Consider the following 18,039-nt stretch of genomic DNA (forward strand, 5'->3'; position numbering starts at 1 on the left):
CACCGTCGCTAAAATGTTAACTACATTCATTAACGAAAAAAGGGTTATACATGTTTATACGGTCAGATTATATTTTAGATTATATTCAAATCACTTGATGTGTAGTGTGTACAGAATAAATGACATTAAATATTTAATTTATGTAATATATTTTAACAAGAACACGTATAGCCTGTCTATTCTATACAGTTTCCCACTGCATTTCAATGTTGTGTAATGGTGTAAAAAAAGTATAAGATTGTTTAAAAATACACATTTGTAATTATACAGAACACTTTAAAACAATACTAATACGTAAATGCATGTACAATATGTAACAAAAACACAAAAAGTAGGTTACACGTGTCAGAATTTACTCAGATAGATAGATGGATAGATAGATAGATAGATAGATAGATATACTGCAAATATAAATAGACAGACACTTTAAACAAAACATTACTGATGTTTAAATAAAACAATGAGTTTGTGAAAATCAATGGAAGATTCAAGAAAGCAGTGTTGTTACAGTTAACTAAATATTAACAATGTTCGGTCATTGAAATAAATCTGGAATAAAATAAAAGTAGATGAATAAAACTTAAATACTAAAATTACTGAAACTAAAATCCTAATACATTGAGGGTACATAGAAATATAAAAACAAAAACTAATAAAATGAAAAACACACAACATATACAATAAAAAATATATTGAATAAACAGACGACTTTAAGCAAATCATTACTGGTATTTAAACAAAAGAATGATGAAATCAACGAAAGACGTTCAAGAAAGGGTGGAAATCTGGAGTTTCTTGTTTCGGTTTTTATAAAAGAGTGAAAAATGATGTGGGTCCCTATCTTCTAAGAAGATTTCCCTTGTTTTCATTGGCTAAAGCAGAAGACTGGCGCGTTTGTTCGAGGAAGTTTACGCTGTCAGAACGTGTTTTCTTTGATATGGAATAACGTGATATTTCTTTACAGCCATTTGTAATCTCAATGTAATTACGCCGGAAAACTGGCACATTTAAATAAGAACGTAAGTCATGTTCCGTTGACACAGTGAGGTGTTTATTGTCAGTGTGTTACTGGCTCAAATGCAGCGTTGAATTGTTCAGTCTATGGGTGTTTAGTCTGTATGTTAGGAATCGCTTCGTCCTGATCCCGATTATATGACATGGAGAGCAAGAGCGGTCGGTTTCCTTTCCCCTTCCAGCCCTATCCCATTCAGGAGAGCTTTATGGAGGCACTTTACACTGCTCTGGATCAGGGGAAAATCGGTATATTCGAGAGTCCCACTGGCACGGTCAGTCTGCGCATGAGATCGGTTCATCTCACCATCTTAAAACAGATTACAGTGGATGTTTGAGCTTTCTTGTGTTTGTTCCTGCAGGGAAAGTCTCTGAGTCTTATATGTGGTGCACTGACGTGGTTGAGAGACTATGAGGAGAAGAAGAAACAGGAGGCTGCTAAACTTCTGGATCGACCGGAGGAGTGTGATGCTGTGAAGGAGGAAAACAGCAACAGCCAACTATCAGAGCCAGACTGGGTGTCTGAGTTTGTGCAGAAGAAAGCAGAAAGAGACATGGTGAACAAGTTAAAAGTATGACAACTGTTATGTGCCTTTTACATTTCATTAGATCTTCAAGGCCGGTTAAGCTTAAACCGTGAGCTGTAATGTAGTGCTAGAGGAAAAAGTGAAAAACAAACCAACAAAAAAAAAAACTTTAAACAATTAAAATAATTCAATAATTAAGTTGATTAAAATTATCAAATAAATAAATAATACGTCTATCAGTACAGTACTATAGTGAGTACAAAAAATGTAATGTAAAAAATAAATATTAATATAATTAAATTATTTTTAAATTGGGTTTTTCATATATAAAAATATCTAGCTGCCTTTCACGAGGATGCTAATATATGCGAGTCTATGGCATCTAAAAGATCGAAATCCCCTGTCTAAGAGAATTTAAAGGGTTAGTTCACCCAAAAATGAAATTTCTGTCATTAAATTCTCACCCTCATGTCATCCCAAACCCGTAAGACCTTTGTTCATCTTCGGAACACAAATTAAGATATTTTTGATGAAATCCGAGGGTTTCTGAAGCACACATAGGCAGCAACGTCATTGCGCCTTTTGAGGTCCAGAAAGGTATTAATGACATTTAGGGCTGGGCGATATGGCAAAAAAATAAAATCTCCATTTTTTTCAGAACGATTGACCGATTCACGATTTCGATTTTTTTTTTTTTTTACTGTTTAACTAGTCAACTTAAAAACTTAACTACAATATGATTTAAGTAACATTCTCTTTATTTACAATCTGGTTAAAAAAAGTTCCATTCCAAGTGCACCACACATGAAGTGATCAACAAATTTGTTAAATATATTTGTAGAAATACGCCTGAAATATGAAGACAAATGTTGTACAAACTTATCTTAAACACATCCTATATGCTCAGAAATAATATAAAATAAGAAAATGCTAAATATTTATTAACCAAAAAGTAATAGCAATAAATAACAACTGTAATAGGCTATTATTAACAGCAAATGCTTTGTAAAAACAGAAAACAACAGCAGCTTTCAGCCTGTCACTATCATGCAAACATAAAATATCAAACAGGTTTGCAGGTTTTTGCATTCCATTGCGCTATTTGTCCTATTGTTTGTATGTTTGGCGGACATGTTTAGGTGTTGCACTTGTGTCTCGCGTCTTTTGCAGCGTCTCACCCATGAAACAGCATTCTAAAAACACGGCGGTCAAGTTAAAAAAAAAAAGCTTAACTCACGTTTAATAACTTTGCCTTTTTTCCTCATTCCACTGCCTGCGTCTCATTTTTATAACGCAATAACACATTTCTGAATGAACAGCCGCTTAAGAATAGTGATGTGTTCTACGTTCATAGAGCGTCACACGAGAGCGGTTAATCAGGCGCGCCGGCGCCATCATGTGGTCGGATCATTTTCTTCTCCTAATACGGTTATCATTACCATGGCCGCTGCGTGCGCGTGTCCGTTAAGTCCACAAGACCGTAGGGTGTCCCATTTGTCATTTAAGCTTAAAGAAGTGTGCTCGTGAGCGCCCCCTTTGAGGCTGCTATGCGCTCTTATGCGCACTTCTGCTGAGCCCGCAAGACTGCGAGCTACACAGAGGACTTTACCCGGCAGTCAAAGCGGCATTACGTCGTGAAAGTGCGGACTCAGAGGAAGACCGCGAGAGTTTAGGGTGCCATTTGGGACAGGACCATTGTCAACATGTCTAATTGTAACGCTTGCTAACATTTTTATTCAAAATCACGATTTCTCGATTTAAAAAATAATGAAATCGAGGCAAAACATTAAATTCAAATTAATCGGAAAAATCGCCCAGCCCTAATGACATTGTTAAAATAATCAATGTGACTACAGTAGTTTAACCTTAATGTTATGAAGCGACAAGAATACTTTTTGTGCGCAAAAACAAAACAAAAATAATGACTTTGTTTAACAATTTGAACTGTTGTCATATGCAGTTGACGTAGTGAATGCAGCGCAGGCTTCCGTGTTCTACGTTCGAACGCTGACTCAGTACTCAATACCTTTCTAGACCTCAAAAGGTGCACTGACGTTGCTGCCTATGTGTAGTTAAGAAACGGATTTCATCAAAAGTATCTTAATTTGTGTTCCAAAGATGAACGAAGGTCTTATGGGTTTGGGACGACATGAGGGTAAGTACTTAATGAAATGTAATTTTTGGATGAACTAACCCTTTAAAAAATATCATCCTTGACCTCAATTTCATTCAGGATGAAGAGCTGAAACGGAAGAAGCGAGAGGAGAGACTGGAGATGATCCGACACAATGCCCAGCTCAGATATGCTGTGAAGAGAAAAGTGAGTGCATGAACAGTGGGATCCAAAAGACTGCAATCTGGCTTGTTTTTTATCTGTACTTGGAAATAAACAGAAGGTTTTACTATTTAGAAAAATTTAAAATTAATAAAAATAAATAAATATTGAAAAAGTCTACATATATTTATTTTTTAAAAATATTTAATAGTCTAGTCTTTACAAATAAATACATTTGAAATACATAAATTGAGTGAGGATCTGCTTTATTTCAATTGCTCAAATGGATATTTACCTAGTTAAAGTATCAGATTTCTTATTGCACCTTTAACAGGCCAGTGAAGATGATGAGGCTGTAAAATTACTGCAGCTCAGCAGAGAGGGGGTGGAGTCAGAGAGCCATGATCCAGAGGAGGAGGGGCTTATTGTAGCAGAATATGAGAGTGATGATGAGGTCACGCCCAAGAGCAGGTATTGATTGTTTGTGGATGAATGGATGAGTGTGTCTCCCAGCCTTGAGTTCTCATAGCATTTCCTCCACAGGCTGTGTGATGATGATGATGATGAAGATCTAGAAGAGGATCATGTCACTAAGGTGCATGTTTAAACTGCATTTTAAAATCCATCCTGCATTGGCGAACAAAGTGTTTGTGCATGTTTAACAATGTATTTTTTTTTTTATATATATATATATCTAAGATTTATTACTGTAGCCGAACTCACTCTCAGCTGGCTCAGTTTGTGCACGAGGTACAGAAGAGTCCATACGGGGCCGCTGTCCGCTTGGTTAACCTGGGCTCCAGACAGGTAAACATGCACCAGATTTATTCTTGTGATTACAGTATGACTATGATTTATATACACTTAAGCAATAATTGTAACATTTAAACGTTTGGGGTTTGTGATATTTTTTATGAATGTTTTGTAATATATTTTAAAATGCAATTTATTCCTGTGACAGTAAAGCTGACTTTTCAGCATCATTACTCCAGTCTTCAGTCACATGATCCTTTAGAAAGAAACATTTCTTATTATTATCAATGTTGAAAATAGTTGTGCTGCTTCATATTTTTGTGGAAACTGATAAAAAAAAAAATGTAGGATTTTTTTGATGAATAGAAAGTTTAAAAGAACAGAATTTATTTGAAACATAAATAATTTTGTAATATTACAGATGTCTTTACTGTCATTTTTGATCAATTAAACAAATCCTTTCTGAATAAAAGTATTAATTTCTTAAAAAAAAATTAACTGACACCCCAAAAATTTTAATACTAGTGTATAATGTTGTAATTATACTATAATCAATATATTTAATATAATAAAAATCATTACAATAAAAACTATATAATGAGTACCTATAACAAGAATTATGCTTTTATATTTTTTTAAATGAACTTTTAAAGAGTTAGTCCAACCAAAAATGAAATTTCTGTCATTAATTACTCACCCTCATGTCGTTCCACACCCCTAAGACCTTCGTTCATCTTCAGTACACAAATTAAGATATCTTTGATAAAATCTGATGGCTCAGTGAGGCCTCTATTGACAGCAAGATAATTTAGACTTTCAAACGCCCAGAAAGGTACTAAAGATATACAGTTCATGTGACTACAGTGGTTCAACCTTAATGTTATGAAAAACAAAATAACGACTTAATTCAACAATATCTAGTGATGGGCGATTTCAAAACACTGCTTCATGAAGCTTCGAAGCTTTATAAATCTTTTGTTTCGAATCAGTGGTTTGGAGCGTGTATCAAATGATCTCAAACTGCCAAAGTCACGTGATTTCAGTAAATGAGGCTTTCATTACCTCATAAGTGTTTTGAATTTCAATGGTTCACGTGACTTTGGCAGTTTGATACACACTCCGATCCACTGATTCGAAACAAAAGATTCGTAAAGCTTCGAAGCTTCATGAAGCAGTGTTTTTGAAATCGCCCATCACTAGAAATTGTTGAATAAAGTCGTTATTTTGTTTTTTGGCGATCAAAAAGTATTCTCGTCGCTTCATAACATTAAGGTTGAACCACTGTACTCACATGAACTGTTTTAAATGTGTTTTTTCGGGGCGTTTGAAAGTCTAAATTAACTTGCTCTCAATGCAGGCCTCACTGAGCCATCGTTTTTTTAAAAAAAATATCTTAATTCATGTTCCGAAGATGAACGAAGGTCTTACGGGTGTGGAATGACATGAGGGTGAGTAATTAATGACAGAATTTTCATTTTTGGGTGAACTAACCCTTTAAATTTTAGATTTTCAAATTTTCTGATGAACATGAGTGCTGCTTACCTGAGCGAAAGTCGCTGCCAAAATGCTAGGCCAGTTTTCAACAATAAATTCTTATGAACACATTAATGCATTCATAAAAGGCAAAACAGATGATTTCTGTGTCATTTTTGCCCTTATTAGAACCTGTGCATTAATCCAGAGGTCACCCGGCTCGGAAACGTCCAAATGATGAATGACCGCTGTTTGGAAATGCAGAAAAACAAACATGGTCAGAAAGATAAACATCATCTCTGCTAATTCAAACACAGTGTTATTGCTATTTCAAATGACCCAATGAATACATAATCAGGAGAGAATGACATAATGAGGAAAATGTTCTGACCTCCATCTGCAGAGAAGCGAGAAAAGGCACCAGACTTAGAGCCGAAACGGCGTCGTGGTGATGCCAAGGCGACGTGTGCCTTCTCTGGTTTTGAGAATTTGATGGCGATGAGGGACGAAGTGCTAGTGAAGGTGCGAGACGTGGAGCAGCTCCTACAGCACGGCCGGGAAACACACACGTGTCCTTACTACAGCACACGGATGGCCATACCTGCAGCTCAGGTACACACACACCCCAACTGGAATGCACTCTCATTCATATAAAAATGTGTGCATTCAGTCTTTATCTCTTTTTCTCAGGTGGTGGTGTTGCCATATCAGTCACTGCTCCATGCTTCAACCCGCAAAGCGTCAGGGATCAAACTAAAGGATCAGATTGTCATTATAGATGAGGCTCATAATCTGACTGACACCATTTCAGCCATACACAGCACAGAAATCAGTGGAGCACAGGTATATGCATTCACAAACTCACTGATCAGATCTAAGGACTCAGACTAGTTAACTAATGTGCATTTCTTATGTTTCAGCTCTGCAGGGCTCATTCACAGCTCTCTCAGTACTGTGAGCGCTACAGGTAAAGAACACATTTCAAACATTTTGTACATCTAACTTAGGGTCATTTATTCACCCTCATGTCGTTCCAAACTCGTATGACTTTCTTTCTTCTGTGGAACACAAAAGAAGAACTTTTGAATTTTCACACAATGAAAATGAATGGGACTAATGCTGTTGAGCACCAAAATGTTTTTGAAAGAAGTCTCATACACTCAGAAAAAAGATTTTTGATACTGTTCTCTTTATTAGAACAATTTATTTTGATTCAACACCATTGTATCAGGTTTCTGGTTTAAATGTGATTGATTCATGTTAAATTGACTTGAAACGGTTACTCTTTGACTTAACTTGATGTTTTCATATTGAAATAACGTGTTTCAATCAAGTAACCCAACCAGGAGTTAATCAAACAGGACTTTTACTTCCCATCATGCTTTGCAAAGGGGCTGAACAGAGAGTAAATGTTGAAATCAAGTGTTATTTTAAGCATTTTTTAGCAAGATGAGAAAATGGAGTGTCTTTTTAATGGTTACTGTTCTATTATGTTGGTTTTTAAAAGTTTCTGTTATGTTTATGGTTTTGGGGTTACCATTGTGGTGAAGTGCTGCACTTGTGCTTGGGTTGAGGACCTGCTAACAAGAATTAAAGTTGTTTTAATAATAAAAAAACAACTACTTTGGGTATGCCATGGATGTAACAAAACCATCTTGGCTAACGCCTAACAATAAAAGTCTTTACAGAGTAAAGATTTTGTGTAAGTATTATTATTTTTGATAATGTAAAAGTTGTAAAAATGGTTCTTGAATGCATTCACTAAATTCACCTAATCAATTAAACTGGATTACTTATTTTAATTTTTGTTTGATATTAATTTTAAGATAATTGAACGTAATAGTTATGGACAAATTAAGAATGTTAACCTGATTCAACTAAATGCCACTGAATTAACCTTATGTAAAAAACTTAAGTTTACTGAAATAAATAATGTTAATTAAATGCAACATAACTCAGTTACGTGGAACCTATTGACATAAAAAAGTTAAGTAAATCCAACATATTATTTTTTTTGAGTGTATGCTCACCAAGACTGCATGTATTTGGTCAAAAATACAGTAAAAACAGTATTATTGTGAAACAATTTATAAGAACTGCTTTCTATGTTACTATATTTTAAAATGTAATTTATTCCTGTGATTGCAAAACTGAACTTTCAGCATCATTTCTCCAGTCTTCAGTGTCACATGATCCTTCAGAAATCATTCTAATATGATGATTTGCTGCTCAAGAAATATTTCTTATTATTAAAACCATCACAACTGAAGTCAGCTAGAGTAATGTTTTTAGACATCAGATGACATTATTGTGATTTACTGTACATGTCATTGTGTCGGATGGTTGTAGAAGTCGATTGAAGGCGAAAAATCTGATGTACATCAAACAGATCCTCTTTGTGCTGGAGGGGCTTGTGCGAACACTCGGAGGTAAGCTGTGCACTGCATTGTTTTGTTTGTGTATTTTATCTTGTTCCATCTGGTTTCATCTAGCTGATTTATTGCTGTCATTTCCTGTTAACAGGTAAAGTGGGTCAGAATCCGAACACTCAGTCCTGCCAAGCAGGTAAACAAACACAACCAGCATGAATAGAAACTTTTCGCTCCTAAGTGTTTTCCTCCTTCATGAAGTATTTCTAAGGCCGTTTCTCAATATACATTCTTAAGTGATCTTGCGTCCTTGTACTATGTCATCATCAACCGTAGAAGTTCAATTCGAATACTCAAGAACGCAAGTACAGAGAACGCATGAAAGTACCCAGATGTGTTCTTGATATCAAGGATGCATTGAATGCAGAATCGAACCGTTAGAAATCCCAGAAGGCGCTGCGGGCGGACAGCATACGGAAGACTGTAAGCTTTAAAGTTCTTGTTCTCACTTAAGAGATTCCCGCTGCAAGCCCGCAAATACACAACGGCTCATAAAAGTAAACATTTGTCCGTTTGTTTTGCTTAATTTTAATGAAGTGATAACCTGAAGAACACTTGCAGTATTTTTATTGGAATATTAAAAAGAATCTTAACATTGACAAAGAATAGGTAACATTAAACATGCATACTCATTTTCACAAATACACGCTGTAAAATAAAATATCAAATAATATGAAAATAAATATGTATAATAGTAGGAAATAAATGTTTTAATAGGTTATGACATTTGCTTGTGATGTTATGTTGTATTTATTGTGCATTGGCCGCTACTTATAATCGGTCGGTCAGTTGAGCAACGAGCGCTAAACGAGAACGCAAATCCGTTCTTTGTGTTCTTGGAATTGAGAAATAGCCTAAAAATGTTCATTTGATTTTGAATTTCTTTACACAACAGGAAGTGAGCTGCTGACCATCAACGACTTCCTGTTTAAGGCTCAAGTTGATAACATAAACCTTTTTAAGGTATTACTCCAACTCTTGTGTTATTTTAGTATTATTTATATACTATTATATTTATGAATATTTTGAATTTAATTATTTTGAATTTTAGTAATTTTAGAACTTTATTTTATTGCAGTTAGTTGCCAAGGCAACTTTTTTAATCTTTTATATTTTCTTTCAGATTTATTTCAATTAATGAAATCAATTTTTATTTTTACATAATAACAACACTGCACCAACTTTGTTGGTATATTCTGGAAACAAAAACATGTTATGTGCTTTTGACATTTTTATTATTCTTTTTTATTTTTCTATTTAGATTTAAATTATTTTTATTTCAGTTTTAGTAATGTTAGAACTTTTTTTCAGTTAGTTGCCAAGGCATCATTTTTAAGTTTTTCATCTAGTATTGATATTTTATTTCTGATTTATTTCAATTAACAAAAATGATTTTTAATAGTTTTAGTTAATGATAACATAACTGCACTAACTTAATTGGTACATTCTGGAAACAAAAACATGTTATCAATAATAATATTAATTTGACATGGGTATAATTCTTAATGTGGTTTAATCTGTTGAAGGTTCAGAAATATTTTGAGAAGAGCATGATCAGCCGAAAGGTCAGTACGAGAACACATTTATGAATTTATTTTAACAAGTGCACATAAACGCACACTGATGATCTGTGACCTGTGTGTAGCTGTGTGGATTTGTGGAGAAATATGAAGGCAGCGGTGTAAACACACACTCCAGCTCGAAGAACAAAGAGAACCGTCGTACAGAAGGACTCGGACGTTTCCTGCAGACGCTTCAGAACAAACCTACAGGTACAATATGGTCTCAGTAAACATTTAGGCCCTGTTTCCATCTGGTATAAAGATACGTTTTGGTCGATCACAAGTGGATGACGCTAAATACAGATGTAAACAGAGTGTAAAACATTTTGAGCTTGTTCACTTTCAACTACTTCCAGAGGTAGTCGAAAACGCATGTGTTTGAACAGCCACTAAAGACCGCCTAAACATTATGGAAAGCGCGCTAGCCAGATGGGATTTCAATTTTGCTGAAGACCCAAGTTTGGTTTCAATGTTCTTGCACCATTCCTGATTTCTAACACGCACTCACCACGTTCAGCCGGCCGGTCTTGCGGCTGTAAGAGCAGAAACGAAAGCTGATGCTCTCTGTATGTTTTTCTGTCATCATGGGCGTGTTTATATGTAAATTGCACAAGCTTATTTTGTCCATTAGATCGAAAGATCTAAAAAATCCCTTACATTTACCCACCCATAGACCCTCCCCTCAAAGAAATCAGGACAGAAGTGGTTGAAAGTGGACAAAAATTATCATTTATTACTAAAATCATTTATTACTCATTTATCCATTCCACATCTGTAAGACCTTTGTTCATCTTCAGAACACAAATTAAGATATTTATGATGAAGTCTGAGAGGTTTCTGTCTCTCTATAGAGATCCAACGCAACTACCACTCCAAGGTCCAGAAAGGTAGGAAAGACTTCATTAAAGTAGTCCATGTGACTCCAGTGGCTTAAACTCAATTTTATGAAGCGACGCGAGTGCTTTGTTTGTGCAAAAAACAAACAAAACAAAACATAATTTACCACTTTATTTACAAAATAATATAATTCAAAGCGTTCACGAAACAATGTCAGCTCTCTCGTGAACACAAAACATGCGTCGTGATGCTCTCACGATCACTCGCACATGTGCGATGAGTTGACGCGCGAGTCTGAACACAACACGCATGCGCCGTGAAGCTCTCATGAACGCGCTTTGCAGATCAATATTTTTGTAAGCCGAGTGGTAAATTTTTTTTTGGAGCAAACAAAGCACTCGCTTCGCTTCATAAAATTGAGTTTAAGCCACTGGAGTCACATGCAGTACTTTAATGATGTCATTCCTACCTTTCTGGACCTTGAAGATGGTAGTTGTGTTGGATCTCTATGAAGAGACAGAAACCTCTCAGACTTCCAGATCTTAATTTGTGTTCTGAAGATGAACAAAGGTCTTACAGATGTGGAACAACACAAGGGTGAGTAATAAATGACAGAATTTTAATTTTTTGGGTGAACTAACCCTTTAATAACATGTGGAAACGGGGCCTTAGTTCCTCATTATACACCCTGGTTTTGGAGAAGAAGCAGCACTCAGACAATGGGTGTGTCTCAATCAGCTCCCTAGCTCCCTAGTTAGTGAATCACTACATCGTGTACACAAATCCGGGCACTGGTAAGAAACCTGGTTCACTACACATTGGGACAGTGATTAGATTACACAATTTCCAGTGACATGACTACGTACAACGTGAAATGTTGTAGAACATCACGCTAGTATTACCTAACTACAGGCAGGACCTATATCTTTTTGATATTATTTGTTTATGCTGTTTAAACACATTGTTCTGTTATAAGTGTTAGCTAGATGTGTTCACTGCCTGTCTAGAAAAAAATGGTTTGCCTTTTCAAATCTTATATTCATTGAGTTGGCTCATGCGTCTTCAGAAATGTGGTGTATTTTCCGATAAGGAAGCATATTGAGCATCGATGCTCCCTGGTTTTTGCGGTGCATTGTGGGATTTTTTCGTTCAAGTGCACTGGAAGGATTTTGCGATCGAGGCAGCCTTTATAATGGCCGACTTTGTGATCAGTGCCCTGACTACTGAACTAGGGAGCTGATTGAGATGCACCCTAAAATGTGTGTTTTTGATGTTCTAGAAGTTTCAGAACAGCAGGTGGCAGTAGAGGACAAACCAATCATGGCTTCCCCAATGATGCTGGTTGAAAGTTTCCTGTTTGCCCTTACTAACGCTAACAAAGACGGACGAGTTGTGATACAAAGGCAGGGTTAGTGGAGTATTTGATCACCTGCATACCGATACACATGTGAAATTGTCTCTCACAAATAATTTCTTTCTCCAGTCTGTCTTGCCCAGAGCAGTCTGAAGTTTCTCTTGCTGAATGCCGCAGTTCACTTCACACAGATCGTCGAGGAGTGCAGGGCTGTGATCATCGCCGGGGGAACCATGCAGCCCGTCAGCTCACACACATATACAGACTATTGGAGACAGTGACACAGCTGTCTCGCTTACATAACCTTACATTAAAGACTCCCAGTGTGTGGAATATCACTTTGAAAGCAAGGCTGATTTTGTGTTAATGTTTTGCAGGTTGCTGATTTCAGAGAGCAGCTTCTGTTTTCCGCCGGGGTCACAGAAGACCGTATTTTAGAGTTCTCATGTGGTGAGTTTACGTTATTGTGCTCATTTCTTCTTACCATCCTTTGCAATGTTGCTTATTATGTGTGTAAATGTTGCATAATGGCTTCAGGTCATGTCATACCCCCTGAGAACATCCTACCCATAATCCTTTGCGCCGGCCCCTCAGGACAACAGTTGGAGTTCACTTTTCAAACTAGAGACACGCCGCAGATGGTAAAACTTACATGTGCAAATACAAAATTAAACAGATGGTTGCATGCAAACACAAAAATCTGCTTATTTTAATTTATGGCCACAAAATACACATAAATATGGTGACCGGCAGGGGACATGTTTGGTTCACGTCGTAGACACAACATATTAACTTGTGAGAATGTCATATTTGTCATAGGATCTATGTTGAGGGAATATCTAACGACATAAGGATATTGTTACCTTGACAAAATTATCTCGTGGCCACAGCATTTTATCTCATTCCCACAAATTAAAATACCATGGCCATGACGACATATCACATTTCCAGTTAATATGTCTAATATGTCTTGGCAATGACAAAACTAAGTGAACCAGACATGTCACCTCCCGGTTGCTGTACATAAATGTTTTTCAACCAAATATGTCTTCTGTTGTTATAATCAGTGTTGGGGGGTAACACATTACAAGAAACATGAGTTACGTAATCGGATTACTTTTTCAAGTAATGCGTAAAGTAATGCAAAAGTAACGTAATGCATTACTTTCCATAAAAAGTAACTAACACAATTAGTTGCTTTTTTGGGAGTAACACAATATTGTAACACATTACTTTTAAATGTAACTTTCTCCCAACACTGGTTATGATTTCATTTTCAAACAAAATAATTCTGTATAATCAATGGTAGAGTGAAAAAACAGGGAAATAACAAAAATATGTTCAGCATGATCTTTATACCTGTTACCTATATCAGATGGAGGAGACGGGCCGTGTTCTATCAAACCTCTGTAACATAGTGCCGGGGGGCGTGGTTTGTTTCTTCCCCTCCTACGAATATGAGAAAAGGATTCTGGGACACTGGGAGAGCACTGGTGTCCTCCAGCGGCTGCAGTCTAAGAAGAAGGTACACAAACGGCAACACTACCATGCAAAGTCAGTTGATGCTCAAGTTAAGATGCTCCCTGTGTGTTTCAGATTTTCCAGGAGCCGAAAAAAGCCAGTCAGGTTGAGCAAGTGCTCAGTGACTATTCCAAGTGTATACAGGTGTGTTAGTATGTGAATATTACTATACTTATATTACACACAAACATAACTGTGCCTTATTCAGTAAACCAGAACAGATCTGTCTGTTTATATCTACAGTATATGTAATTATAGTCAAGTCGAATTTATTTATAAAGCGCCTTATACAATACAGATTGTTTCAAAGCAGCTTCACATGAATTAACAGGAAAATGTTTTATTGAAAAATTCATCGGTTAAGAAATAAATTAATTTGAGCTGAAAAGGCAGCTCTACAGAAGACTTTAGTGTCATTATTCAGCTCAGTTTAGTTTAATGTTGTTTCCATTCAGTTCAATAACTGTCCATGTTGCGAAGTTAGTTTGAGTTGAGATTTTGTTCTCATCCAATAGTGACAGTGCAATAATATTGATGCATATTAATTGTCTTTTAAACCATTTTTATAGTGTTTTTTTATAGTCTTTTATAGTGTAAAATGGTTTATGTTAAAGGGTTAGTTCACCCAAAAATGAAAATAATGTAATTTATTACTCACCCTCATGCTGTTCTACACCCGTAAGACATTCGTTCATCTTCAGAACACAAATTAAGATATTGTTGATGAAATCCGATGGCTCAGTGAGGCCTCCATTGAGAGCAAAGGCATTCAAACTATGACTATCAGATGTCATTGCTGTGAATGCAGGCCTCACTGAGCCAATCGGATTTAATCAAAAATATCTTAATTTGTGTTCCGAAGATGAATGAAGGTCTTACAGGTGTGGAACGACATGAGGGTGAGTAATAAATGACATTATTTTCATTTTTGGGTGAACTAACCCTTTAATACAGCGCTGCAGTAATGCCGGAAGTGGCCAGACGGGGGCGCTGCTATTCTCTGTAGTCGGAGGGAAAATGAGTGAAGGAATCAACTTCTCTGACGAACTGGGCAGGTGAGTACTAGCCCTGTATGTTCCAATAAAATGCCATACTATTGCAGTATGTATCCACCTTATTTTAAACGTCTTAACAACGTGAATTGCTTTTATCCAAAGTACTTAATACAACAAATGACTTTTTTTCATGTTATAACTAAGTTTTTTTTTTCCCACAATGTTTCTAAAAAGTTTTATTTGGTTACATTATTTGTTAAATGTTCTTGTTTAATCGTTGAATAAAACAACTTCTTGCATCTGTGGATGTGTTTAGATGTATCGTTATGGTTGGAATGCCGTATCCCAACATAAAGTCACCAGAGCTGCAGGAGAAGATGGCTTACCTGGACAAGCACATGGTGAGACATCGTATGGGATGGTGCAGATGTGAACTTGCAGAAACAAATTGGCCATTTGTAACTCTCTACCATCTGTTTCAGCCTCACATTAGTGGTAAAAGTCCCGGGAAGGCTTTGGTTGAGAGTCTGTGCATGAAAGCTGTCAATCAATCTATTGGTAGGTGGAGCCACATACTCAAGACCTCCTGTGATTCAATGCTGTGTTCCACAAAGGGCAAACAAATGCAGTTTATAATGGAAAAACACATTGTCAGAATTAAGAATAGCATACTAGACTAGTACTTTTACCATTTCTTGGATATAAAACTAGTATGCTAATGTTTTATTACCAATTCATCTATTAAGACATTGCAATCTAACAGTGTTTAAGATGTTTAATAGCTGATTAAGCAGAGTAAAGCAGTTTAACACATTTGTTTCTTCTTACCCCACACAGGTCGGGCAATCCGTCACCGTGGCGATTACGCATGTATTGTGCTCTGCGACCATCGGTACGCCCGAACAGGCACACTGCAGAAACTTCCACAATGGATTCGTTCCAGCACACATACGCACACAACTTTTGGTCCCGCCTTTGCCAGCGTCAGGAGGGTAAGCATACTGCATATTGTGCAGCATGTAATATATATATATATTGCTTGCTTTTTAAAAGTTGTATGTGAAACAACATGCAACAATTTCAAACAGTTGTTTTATGATCATATGATCTTTTTTGTTGCATGTTTATTTAGCAATTGTTCAGTTGTCTCAAAATCAATTTTTCAATTCAATTTTTGTGTTAAAATGTCTTAATGACTTTTGTCAGACATATCAAATATTAAGTCAATAAATTATTTTAAAAATGCAGTTGAGATCACATTCGTCATAGACAAAATGGAAGGTCAAGTCAAGCACATTGCATTGTGGGATACCATGTGCTCCGTTGTATACTATGTATGTACAGTATGCATCAGGGATGCGATTTTTCCATATTTATATAGATTTCTGTATTTTACACAAGCTTTAAGGTTTCCCAGTGGTTTTCCACCAAAATAAAAGCTCTATGGTTTAGTTTGAAAGCAAAGAAATTAAAACAGTCATAAATTTAAGTATTGTCATTTTACTATTATTATTATTATTATTATTAATAAATATTTGTTTTATTTTACAGTACAATAGTAGTAATATTTCTTTGATTTTTTTCAACTTTTATAATTTAAATAATTATAAAATAATATTTTAAATATTTATTTTTTATTATAATTATTATATAGTCATATTTAAGGGGACCTATTACACAAAATTCACTTTTATAAAGTGTTTGAACACCGATGTGTGTCCGTAGTGTGAGAACAACAAGCCTATAATGATAAAAATCCACTCAGTCTTTTTTTTTATAGTTACCATAAATCAGAAGCAGTCTCTTCAAATGAGCCGATTCAGATTCCCTGCTACGATGATGTCATCGTAGGGAGTAGCCCCACCCTATTAGCATAGACAGCCCTGAGTAAGAAGCCCAGAGTCCGCCATTTCTGTATCCTCGCTGTAGCAGCTGGAGTTGTACATTGGCTCTGTCCCAAATGGCACCCTAAACACTCGCGGTCTTCCTACGAGTCCGCACTTTTGTGACGTAATGGCGCTTTGACTGTCAGGGAGATTTTTGCTGCGGAGCTCGCACTAGTGTGGGCTCGGCGAAAGTGTGCATTGAGGGCGCATATCGACCACAAAGGGGGTGCTTGTGAGCACCCTTCTGAGACCTAAAATTGACAAATGGGACACCCTACGGTCTGGTGGACTTAACGGACACACAGCCATTGTAAGTCCACAAGACCGAAAGTGCATAGAAGTGTGCCATTTGGGTCAGGGCCCATGTTTGCGCCAAAGAGGCATTACAAGTGTTGTATTTTGGGATGTACCATTGAATATAAGAGTCTCCATAGACTCCCACCATCTGAGTCACTGAGCACATCATAGTTAGATCATTTTCATAGGAAATGTCCCAAAAAAATCTGTAAAGTCTTACACGTTTGCGCCAATCATTTTGCACCAGACTGCTTCGCAAACGAGGGTCTTTTTAATGCTGGATATTCACAAAGGTTGATTCTGAAACATATAAGGCTGAACACCACTATTGACAGTTTCTGACATTTGCAGTGCACGAGATTGTCCTGTTTTGTTGTTGCTGGTATGCCGGAGCACGAGTTCTTGAAACTCCGTCCTTCTTCTTGAAAGGGGGCCGGGAGCACCAGCTCATTTACATTTAAAAAGACACACAAAAATGGCACGTTTTTGCTCACCCCCAAAATGTGGCAATCTTAACATGCTATAAAAAATGATTTGTGGGGTATTTTGAGCTAAGATTTCACATACACACTTATTAGATCCCCTTTAAATAGGCAAAAAAAATAGATTTTCCCTTTTTTTTTTTTTTTGTCCTTAGCTGATCACTTCCCTCATGCATGCTTCATTCAGCTTTATTTCTAAAATAGCAGGTAGAATGCCACTCTCATAGAGTGTGATAGACAGAAGCATGTGAAGTGCGTCTGAGTGTCTCTCCAGCTGCGTGCTGTTTTAATGAGACAGACGTTCTCCAGCTGTGCCCTCTGTAAGCAGGTCTGTTCTAATGACAGGAAGTGGAGGATGACAGGATGAGAAGGATTTGTTAGCAGTATGCTCCCTGTCTGATCCTTTATTTGATTCCGCAGTTCTTCCTGGAGAAGCGACAGAGACCGCCACTTTGAGGCCATCGACTCGACAGCGTGTAAAAGTACTACGGTGTGTCCTGCATAATGAATGTTTGATTACTCTGGCCTTGTGAATTATTGAGTTCTGCCGCCTCTGTTCTCAGGTTCTGCGTTTAAGTGTGTGTTTTTGGTTCAGTCCTTGACTTTCATTTAAATAAAGCTAATTTTTACAAGGCTG

At 36.6% G+C, this 18,039-nt stretch overlaps 1 protein-coding gene across 2 annotated transcripts; it reads left to right on the forward strand.

Moving 5' to 3' along the window:
* Positions 1–653: 653 nt before the first annotated feature.
* On the forward strand, positions 654–18,036 carry ddx11 (DEAD/H (Asp-Glu-Ala-Asp/His) box helicase 11). Of its 2 annotated transcripts, XM_051869861.1 has the most exons (27): positions 654–1,019; positions 1,114–1,286; positions 1,374–1,583; positions 3,772–3,858; positions 4,148–4,284; positions 4,357–4,408; positions 4,513–4,620; positions 6,229–6,316; positions 6,443–6,651; positions 6,730–6,882; positions 6,960–7,006; positions 8,389–8,468; positions 8,563–8,604; positions 9,364–9,431; positions 9,995–10,033; positions 10,114–10,240; positions 12,147–12,275; positions 12,351–12,463; positions 12,599–12,671; positions 12,759–12,862; positions 13,597–13,746; positions 13,818–13,886; positions 14,697–14,797; positions 15,054–15,138; positions 15,220–15,295; positions 15,575–15,729; positions 17,823–18,036. In XM_051869861.1, the coding sequence occupies exons 2-27, from the start codon at positions 1,158–1,160 to the stop codon at positions 17,856–17,858; spliced, it is 2,667 nt and encodes an 888-aa protein (XP_051725821.1). In that variant the 5' UTR covers positions 654–1,019; positions 1,114–1,157; the 3' UTR covers positions 17,859–18,036. The 2 variants fall into 2 exon arrangements, with proteins under 2 accessions (XP_051725821.1, XP_051725820.1); XM_051869860.1 differs by having other exon boundaries at positions 654–1,286.
* Positions 18,037–18,039: the final 3 nt, after the last annotated feature.

This window comes from Ctenopharyngodon idella, chromosome 18 (assembly GCF_019924925.1).
Source record: "Ctenopharyngodon idella isolate HZGC_01 chromosome 18, HZGC01, whole genome shotgun sequence".
Lineage (NCBI taxonomy): Eukaryota > Metazoa > Chordata > Actinopteri > Cypriniformes > Xenocyprididae > Ctenopharyngodon > Ctenopharyngodon idella.

Coding starts and splice junctions, on each gene's coding strand:
- ddx11 (XM_051869860.1), top strand. CDS start 1,158: ATGGAGAGCAAGAGCGGTCGGTTTCCTTTCCCCTTCCAGCCCTATCCC. Junction 3,859..4,147: donor GATATGCTGTGAAGAGAAAA/GTGAGTGCATGA, acceptor CACCTTTAACAG/GCCAGTGAAGATGATGAGGC. Junction 6,652..6,729: donor TGGCCATACCTGCAGCTCAG/GTACACACACAC, acceptor TCTTTTTCTCAG/GTGGTGGTGTTGCCATATCA.